At 43.1% G+C, this 10539-nt stretch overlaps 1 protein-coding gene across 1 annotated transcript in view; it reads right to left on the reverse strand.

Annotated features, from left to right (window-relative positions):
* Positions 1–10470, reverse strand: part of slc49a4 (solute carrier family 49 member 4) — a 41211-nt gene extending 30741 nt beyond the window's left edge. The window contains exons 1-2 of the mRNA XM_035651516.2: positions 10033–10470; positions 6097–6190 (exon numbers count right to left, since the gene is read on the reverse strand). Of these exons, the coding sequence (XP_035507409.1) occupies positions 6097–6190; positions 10033–10327 (389 nt within the window). The 5' untranslated portion in view covers positions 10328–10470. The remainder of the gene's footprint in view (positions 1–6096; positions 6191–10032) is intronic.
* Between the last annotated feature and the right edge of the window lie 69 nt (positions 10471–10539).

A 10539-nucleotide genomic window follows, 5' to 3' on the forward strand; every position in this document is an offset into this window, starting at 1 on the left:
TGAGTTAAATGTAACTCAAGGAAAGTTTAAAGATCTAAAGATCTAAATATATATCCAAGTAGTTACGTGACATACATTTGAAAACATTAAATTTAGATGTAGGGGAAGATGACAAGGACGTATAACAACCTGTCCATGCTTTCTAATACATTATTGAGAATGATTACTCAAGACCTAAGTTTTAGTTTATGACTGCTGTTGTCAGACTCTGGAAAATTGGGTCTGGACATTTTCCCGGAAAAAACAGCAGAAATATTTCAACATTTTTACATTCAATATCTTCTTCTGGCACATTTTGCCCAGTACCAAAAATAAAAATGTATTCAGGTCTAATAGTCAGCCCTGCATTTAAAAAAGCAATATCTTCAGACATAAAGCGGGTACATGCTGGTTTTGTTCACCCTTCAGTGTGCTAATGCTTCTCTGCCCTCTAACTCTGTCCAACTCTGTTCTCCTCTGCCTCGCAGATAAATGTGTCGTGGCAGAATACAAAGTGCTGCGGTCAGTGACAGATTGACTAATATCTCCTTCCCACATCCCCGAACCGGCTCACATCCCGGCCTACACACCAGCACCTCCGAAAATATTCTGCGGCACTTACTTTGTCCCACTCCTTCCTTATAGATCAGCAAACTATCCATGATGAGAACGTTTACCACTATCCTGCTTTGATCGTGTCTGGGGAAATATATAATATATTAATAATATCTGTCATTCCTACGCCAAGTGAGTTACCTCGGCCGTCGAGGATTGAACCCAGAGTCGAGACACTGCCGCATTTACCACTGGGTCATTTTCTCCTCCATCTTATTACAAGTGATGGAAGACAAGAGCCACAAGCATCTACATTTTTTTTTAAAGATGAACCTGCTCACATGGTTGGAAGTTGTCAGAAACCTGGCTGATACCCTTAGACTATATATTTTTTAAAAATGGCTGTAGTCGCCAGGTCTGGAAAGTGAGGCCAATGCAGAAAACCTGTATTCTCCGCAATGACCAGCAGATGGCGACTCCACTGGTTGCAAAGGGAAGTCAGTTTCTAAGTCTATGAGAAAATGACTGCACTTCTCACTTGATTCATAATGTCAGTAAACATGTTCCTGAGGAGTTGATGCTCTCAATCGGTAGTTTCAAGTCTCCTTCAATTCAGCATGATGGTCATTTAGAAAGTTACTGCCCCATTTAGAGTAAACTAGACGATGCATACATTGGGCCACGGATGCATCGTGATTGACGGCTGGTCCAACTGGTTGCAGGTGAAGGTGGACATGCACTTTATGTTAAGATGGATGTTTTGCTACAAACTAAAATCACTGGATATATAAAAGGTATCTGCTCCAACTGCTTGGCATCTCTCCACGATTAACAAGCTTCTTTTTTATTTTTTTTGTGGCGGTGGTCTGTCACGCTTTGTTTACTGCTAACTGCGACACTAGGTACATCACTGTGGCTGCACTCCATTTGGCCGGGGCCAGCGTTTTGCAAGAGACGAGGGAGAGAAGGACTTGAATGGAGAGCAGCAGGCGCCACGAGGCAGCAGGTACAACACTGAATCTCTATCAGCCGAGGATGAGAACAACACGGCAGCAGGCGGGCGAGATGCCGCACTACATAAATTTTAATCTTTTCGCGGCTTTTAAATGTTGGGAAGAGGCAGTCGCACAGGGCAGCACCTTTCTTTGTTTTTAAGTCCGAATTGGCAATGATGCTGTGGCCAACATGGTATTTTGTTTACCTGGAGAACACCCTGCGATCACAGACTCACCAAAGCCTCCAGATATGGACCTGGACCAGGTTCTGTACTGTATCTTGTCACCTCCGAACACTGTTACTTGCTTTGCCAATGCATAGTTGATCTGCTTGTAAAGCTAAGGGTTAGGGTGACATGGCAGAGAATTACTTTACAGAATATAAGCAAACTTATTTAAATTGAAATACACAAACTTGACGGGCCTACCAGCTCTACAGTTCGTCTACCGCTGACCTCATTACGACCACTAGATGTCTGCCGTCTATTAAAACGACCACATACGTCGCGATAAGCTGCTTTGGTGCGGGAGAGTCTCGAAATACAACCTTGTACGCGATATAGGAATAGCAAAATCAAAGTTAAAGCGACGGGAATATATCTGAATAATCAACAGAACCAACTATCCGACCAGCCTTTGAAACTTTCATGCGACAAAAAGTTTTGGTCAGTGCTTTCAAAGTACTGCAGTTCATTACCCTGTCTCGGTGTCTATAAGAACTCAAGATGGATGTGACTGAGAAAATTTGCCCCTTAATGTGACAGGCGATGAGGACAGATGGTGACTAACGTGAGGATGATTGGTCACATGAGGGCCGCCGCACTGTGGCAGGAGAAGGAGAAGGAAAAAGAGGGGACGGGATCAGCTTTCTCTCCAAAAAAGAGATGATTGAGTTAATCGGAATTGATGACGCCTGTCAGACGGAATGTGATGGAGAACCAGACAAAGAAGCCGGTGCTGCGGTGAAATCTTCTGACTGCTTGTGGTCCACCGGGGGGGGGGGGGGGGGTAACAGACCCAAATCTGCCTTCACATAAAAAAAATAATAGAAAGGATAATGATAACCCGGCGATTCGATCTTGACAATGACACCACCGCAATTGCGGCCATATGACAGCCTGCTGCGGGACCCACGGCGGGTTCTGATGTCCAATCAGACGGTGTGAGCGGGTCTGAGATCTGAGAGACTCTTATTAATCACGCCACCGCTCTGTATTTAAATATATGAGAGAGAGAGAGAGAGAGAGGGGCGCTGAAGGGGCAAGAGAAAAGAGAGTGAACATGAGAAGAAGAGATTGAAAAAGCCTTTGATTTAAGAGCAGACTTCATCACAGTAAGGTCTAATCAGTGGCTTCTCTGTCCCGGTCCGAACCCTCACAAAAACAAACTTACTCCATCAAACATAATAAAATTAAAAAAAAAACTGTAGCTGCTACACAAAAAGACCCAGTATTTTTTGGACGAGAGGAAGTTCCCGCTGTTTACACTACATTTGCTACAAAAGGATCTTAAAAAACTCAGAACTGAGAGAGAGAACAGATGAGGGTTACTTCCTCGAGAAGACAGTATAACAAATAAAAAACCAAAGAAAAATAAATAAATAAAATAATCGCCATGAAAAACGAAATGGCAGGAGGAACAAACGCAGATCCGTGGGGGGGGTTGACGAGGGGACTTCTTCTGTTTCTAAACGTCTGTCGATGAGGTGAGCAGATAAAACACACAAACGCTGCGTTTCACCGCTCTTGTTGCGATGCCCTTGAACGCCACACTCTAAAAGTTGTGGAGACTTCTTTGGGTCTCAGTGATCTAAATCATCATTACAGCCCACACGGTGCTTCTGAAAATCTCATTTAAGAGAGCCAGCAGCACCACGGGTCATTAAAACGAAGCTCTGGCAGTCCGACATTGTCTCATCTCCACTACTGCAAAGCAAAGAGTGACATCTACTGGTGATCCGGGGAGCTGCGCGTGTCTGTCAGCATGTAATCCTCTGTGTCATCCATTAAAAGAAACATGGCTTCAAGGGGCTGTGACCTGCTGCATGTAATATGCAAGCTGCAAGCTGAACCGTGTCTAGAACTAACATTTGCTGTGCGTTATCTCGGCTCTCGCACCGTGCCATCTTGGTTTTTTACACTTTGACGACCGCAGCTGAAGGAGCTGAAGGTCACGGGCTGTGCAGGATTTGCTCCCGTCGTCCAGGGAGGGAACAGCGCCGCCCCCAGTCACGCACCTTGAACTCTGGGCACGCTTTTTTTCTTTCTTCTTTTGGTCCTGAGCTCTGCAGACACCGAGATCTGATGCATCCTGTCGTATGGCTGCGGGGTTTGTCAGAGGTCCGGCCCCCCCGAGTGTAACGAGTAGAGGAAGTAGAGAAAGTCGCTCTTGTTTCTTTGCAGCCCCCTGTTTCTATTTGATTCTACTTCTCCTTTACAGTAAAAGCCTCTGGGAGTTGTTGAATGTTGTTGGATGAGGGGTCGAGAGAAAGGGCCGAGCGCAAAACTCTTGTGATGCAGGCTTTTCCCTAACCAGAACTATTTCTGGTTAGTCAGGTTAGCTGTTATTTACATTGGTATGTTGTGGCCGGTGTGAGATGCCATTGTCCAACACAACCAGGATCACATTGGGTTGTTTGTGCAACACCGTGATCTATACGAGGTCAGCACTCTTTGGATAAGAACCGCAGTGTTTTCCCGTAGATTTAGATTTAATTTGTGGTGGTCGCTCTATGTGACATGTGAATAACCTCACCTGCAGCTTCTGCCCTAGCTCCCGTTGGCTGCTGTCCTCCTCCTCCTCCTCCTCTTCCTCATCCTCCTCCCCTGTCATCTCCCTCTTTGCTGCCTATACATCTATGTTCATCAAAATCATTACCGCCCTAGATTGTTCCCTTTTTGAAAAAAAACGCAGGAGCTCAATACGAGGTGGTCAATGTTGACATTGTGACACCACAAATAAATCAATGTGTGGTAAACGCTGAAGTCAGCAAAAGTACAAAAACAAAACATGTTCAGTCTACATGTGGTTACAGTACGAGCACGGAGAGGAACGTCATTCATTGTTAAAAGCTGGGTGAAGAGCACTACGGAGTTATCATCAAGGGAGGATACTACAACAAACCTCAGATGGTAAACACGAGGTTTCACGGGCAAAATGTAAATACTCTTCCTCAACTTGGGCACAATGAGCAGGAAATCAGGACCGTCCTTCCTAATGTACCAACACAAAACCCTTTCATTTTCCTTAACACTGGTCTGTATCGACATAACAAGCTTTTCAGTCCGGTGATGACTTTCTCGCCGAAGCCTCGTGAGACACACGGAGAAAGAGACTGAGAAGCGAAATTGATTTTCACTGCGCTCTGAAGGCTGAAATTATTTTACAAAAATCCTCAAAATCCATGGAGTGAGATCTATGCCACTCATTCTGTGGAAATACAATTTCCTCCGCGTATTGATATTTTATGATACACCGCCTCGTTGCCAGGGCCTCAATAGGAGTGATTAGACGGAATGCTGCTCGGAAATACTCAATGAGATTTACAAAAGGCACAATATAATTGAAATGACCTTCTCTGAGCTCTTGCACTCTCTAAAGAGAGGAACACAGAGCGTGTGAGTAAAAAAAACAGAGAATGCAACGGTTAGAATAATGGCGAATTCTTTTTATGTTTCCCAGTGATGGCCTGTCAAAGTGCAGGCCGATAAGGGAGGAAACTGGCAGCAAGGACACAAAGAAGAAGTAATGGGCCCACACAGTATTGAGCTGTCTTTCATAATCCTGTTCTCCAAATGTTTTCTGGCTGTTCCTCTATTCAGCTGCACGTCGTCCACACTTTGAAGCAAAATAAACAGGACCTTGGCTTGAATCAATATGGCTCAACGCAGCATGACGGCCTAAAAATCCACAACAATAGTCACCGATGCTTTTAGTGTTAATTATCATCCAGGTGCTTATACAGTAGCCCATGAGACAGCTGCATCTGGCCTGCGAGAAAATTCATAAATTGAAAAATATAGCGGCTCACAAATGGAAAGATTCTTGTGAGAGTGATAAGAAAAATTGTGACCTAACATTAAAGCCACAAATGCAACAAACTGACACAAATTATATATAATAATAATGAAATCTGTCGGAGGAGTTCGTTAAAGTATGATGTGCTTAATGTCCAAAAATCTGACTTCCTGTTGGCGGCCACTGACTTTTTTTCGTAGGGGTTGACTTGATATACATGCTTACCAAATCTTGGAAATTTGGTAGGGGGCTTTTTCATTTAGTCATTTTGGCATGCCCAAAAATATCAAGTTTTCATTTTTCACTTCTGCAAAAAATAATTCCTACGATTACAATTGGTCCTCGTCTGTCAATGCTTGTCAGTGGCTCAGGCCATCATGATAATATATTTTATTAAACTTTAAGCATTCTTATATCCATTTGGACATTGATTGCCATGGCAACGACTGATGCTTCAAAGCTTTCAAGCATTGTGGTCAGCTCTAAACCATCCCACTCGTCCCCCCTTCAACCGCCGGTTCCCGTAATGTTTTTCACAGAGGAGTCTTACCAGCGTCGGAGAGGCTGATCCGTCAGTGGGATGCACCGCAGAGCCCCTCCCATCAGCATGAAAAACGCAGAGAGGAGGAGGGATGCCCGCAGACCTGAAAGACACAAGATACGATCAGAGAAGTGGAGAAAAAGAGAAGAAGAAATGGCAGATGGGAGATGGCGATAAAGGAATGAATGTGATTGAGGTCATCAACCTTTATATACAAAATCAGATTATCTTATCATCCCTAAGGAATCTGTTGTTTGTTATTGATCAAAAGACAGAGAAAAGCAAGATAATCATCACATTTCAGAAGTTAGAGCATAATTATTAGTTTCAGTTTGGTGTAACGATTAAAACTGAGTGTTTATAACCAATAAAACCACCAACCGTTGCAAACAGACAACAGGAATCCAAAGTTCCTTGTTCAATGTCGCAGTGGGATGGAAAAACGGTCAACTTGGAAATCTCAGTTTCACCCACATGACGTCCATTTACGGAAACTCTCCCCACTTCCCTGTTCTGTTTTTCTCCCCCCACGTCCTTTGCATTCGCTGAACCTCCACCAGACTAACTATTACCACTGTAAAACAGGACTGAGGTGGAATTATATTTTATTGATGTGTGACGGGTAAAACAGGTCATAACACATCAATATGACCCATATATCAACACATATCACTACTCCTAATAACAACCAGGAACTTATTAATTCCTCATATATTAGTTTATAAAAAAAACACTATACAACTTTCATATTAGTGTTTGATTTGGAGATGATGCTATAGTCACTGCCTTTTACCCAATAACACTATTACAGACAATGGAGAATAAGTTAGGGCTTAGCCAGCAACGTTGAGTCAATCGATCAGTTGATTGATTTAAAAAAAACAACTTTCAGCAGCTATTCTGATGACTGATTAATAGTTATGGGTGGAACTCACAATGAATAAGAGTGTGACCGAACAATAATAAAGCAGGGATTTTATCAAAAAGGGGTGAAAGAAAAAATAAGCAGTTTTGCAAAAAAATAGTCAATTTATCAGATAGTAGATAATATTTAAGTCATTTATTAAGAAATAAATATTTTGTCATACGTGAGGATTTGCTCCTTTTTCTTGTATATGTAACTATGAATTGAATATCTTTACGTTTGGAAGTGTCCGTCAAACAAAACACAAATAAACCAACAGTCGGCTTCAACTCTTACTTGAAATTCTGTAATATTTTTTAACAAAAGAAATCGTATATCCAAACCTATGAGTCTCTGAAACATTCCTGCCCTCTCTTTGCCCCATTTCTTACAAAAGAGAACAAAATAAAGAATGAGTTAATATGTCTGCAGTCGCCTGTTCCAGGTAAGCTGTAGAGATCATTGGAATCCAAAGAGATACACATAAAGGGTCAGAGACCCAGCGAGGCCCCTGGAGGCCAGCTGCTGCGAGCAGGACGTACCAGCTCGACAACATCACCGTTTGACGAGCGGGTCACATTCTGCAGCATCAGCTGGTACGAATATCATATTGCACATTATGACCGCATCACAAAACACCTGATCCTAGGGACTCTGTACCCTCTCTCCGATGGCAACTTAACCGTGTTGTTGATCATCAACATTTTCTGCCCTCAGGTAGTAGGAGGAGGAGGATGTATCCCTCCCGGAGGGATCGCCAAGCAATTTCCCCACTGACAAGTTGAAGCAGAGCGGGTCTGACTGAGAGTGTGTATCGTACATAGACAAGAAACAGGAATTTAGTTTGTTTTAAACAAGGTCACATTGCGGCTTTAACACAATTTGCGAGTCGCTGAATGAGCCGCCTGTCCTAATATACAACTCAGAGGCAGACCTGTGTGGACGACGGGTGTAAAGTGCAGAGCAAGAACTTAACAGGCCAATAGGTGATAAACAGCGGGATGATTTTACCTGAAACAGTCAGTTAAAAGACGTCTCTGAGTCTCAGATTTGACGTGACAACCATATGTTTTTAAATCAGGCAAACAAGCACACCCAGAGCTACTTATTGCTGATGGACCACACAAGCACAAGATCGGGATCACGTGTAGTTTCTTGGCAGGGTTCTGCTTGTGGTCTTCGTGTCGTCAGCAGCCGCAGTTAGTTACGCGGTCTTGTTGCCGCGTTGTCGTAACAGTTTTTCTGTCATCTGACAGTTCGGACCGGGGGCGGTCCCCTGACTCCTACGCGTCGGTCAGGTGACGATGCGGAGGAACTGGTTTCGGTGAAGTCCAGGCGAGTGTGTCTCCAGGCTTCTTCCTCGCCATCACTCAGAGGCACTTTACTTTACATTTCTGCTCTGAAGTCCTCTCGAAAAGAGAGGAGACTTATCTCGGATCAGCAGTTTTTTAAACTGTACTTTCAACGTGTCCAACTCATCTGCATGGAACACTGGAGACAGGAAAACCCTTTTGCACGGACTGAAGTGGTATCAATTGATTGTGACGCCACCATTTTTCCAGGACGAAGTCGATTAAATCAAATGTTAACTTTATCTTAAAATGGATTACAAGTGAAACGTGAGCACAAGGACTGGTGCTAAATGAATTCATTGATAAACGGACAAGAAAGCTGTCAACAATTCTTATGATTTGTTAATAACATAAGTGGGTAATAAGTAAATATACCAAAATAGTTACTGTTTCCTTGTCTTAAATTCTTTCAAGCTTTAAATATCTGAATATGTTTGGGTTTTAAACTTTCGGTTTGGACAAAATTCGAGATGTCACTTTAGGATTTGGGAAATTGTGATGCACTTGTTTAGAAAACACCTCACTGAAAATGATCATTAGCCGCAGTCCTATCTTAGACTCTTTTTTCAGATTACAAATTCAGATTGCAAATAATCAGATTCATCTCGGCCAATTTATTGGAGGAGATAAGTGATATTAACATATAAAAAAAACACAATAGTAGATCTGTTTCTACTGTTAATTTAGTTATTTCAAAAGGGTTGATTGGTTTATGAAATAATCTACTACCAGTTTCTGATACCACAGAAACACAATGGCCTTCCTGTATTTTACACTATGGAGTCAACATATTTGATAACAGCAGACTCAAGACATTATGTGGCCAGGGTGAGTATCTGATAAGTGACAATTTATCTCCAATTTATCCAATCGGACCACGGGAGGATTATCAGTCTTCTGTGGGACACAGGACATGGCCACTAATCTCAGAGTATCTACAGATGTTAATTTCTCTCATGTATGAGGTGTCCGTATCATCACTGCTCCATGTACCAATCTTTGAACTGGCTATCCCCAAACACTCGACGACACTACCACTGGCTCCTATGTATCTTTAAATGTATCAATTTTAACTATCCCTCCAATTTTAAACAATATCTAACCCCATATGTATCCATTTACCCTCTTAGACATACTCAACAACCCTATTTTACTATTCCTAGAACCGACGAAGAAATTGGCAGACGTGCCTTTAAATTCAAAGCACCTTCTGACTATGAACTATTAACTCACTACACATCTTCAAGCACTGACTTTTATCCTTTCTCAAAACATCATGTTGCTGCCTTTAATGGCATTGTCTCCCTGTGCTCTTAATTTTGTAATGCATCTACTTGTCAAAATATATCTGTTATAATCTGAATTTCATTCCATGAGTATTATTATTTTATTATTATTACTTTTCTTACAAGTATGTTATTATATAATTGTATTATTATTATTATTATTATTATTATGATTATTATTATTACTATTGCTACTATTAATCTCTGTATGAGAGTTGTGGGTTCAGGGAAGGGGGGGGGGTCGGTAAATGAGAGACTTTATGTATGTATGTATATAAATTGTACATGATTTGTCTGTTGTATTTTTATCACGACGAACACACCACAACAAACAAACAAACAAACAAACAAGAAGATAGGACACAATGTTCCACAACCCCCAGAGAAGATCACCGGCTCTCACCTCGTTTATCCATCAACCACATGAACAGCAGCCACGGCACGAAGCCCACGGGGCCCCACAGCACCAGCACCGCGATGTCCGACTTGGTGAAGCCGTAGGCGCGCGCGGCCGAGTTCTGTATGGGGCCCCAGAAGTTCCACACCATCCCCTGCATGAGCCCCAGCAGCGAGAACAGGCTCAGGACCAGCCATCTTCTGCCGTACACTCGGCTGTGGACGGGGCGGCCGTTCGCCTCCGCGCTGGAGGCGCCGAGGAGCGGCTCCCGTTCGCCCTCGGTGCTCGAACCGGCACCCATGGTCTCCTGTCTGCCGGTTCCGACTTCAAAAAGAGATCCGGTTAGCGTCTGTGTAGTGAGGGAGAGGACGAACCCGCCGGTGCTTCTTCTGGTCACCGGACAAAAACAAAAACAGCGTCCGCCTCTGGTTCCTGTCGCTTAACTTTACTGCGCGTGCGCGAAAACAGAGGAGGCGGAGGTTTGGGAAGTGGGGAAACTACCTTCGCTCGGCC

The sequence above is a fragment of the Scophthalmus maximus genome, chromosome 14, assembly GCF_022379125.1.
Source record: "Scophthalmus maximus strain ysfricsl-2021 chromosome 14, ASM2237912v1, whole genome shotgun sequence".
Lineage (NCBI taxonomy): Eukaryota > Metazoa > Chordata > Actinopteri > Pleuronectiformes > Scophthalmidae > Scophthalmus > Scophthalmus maximus.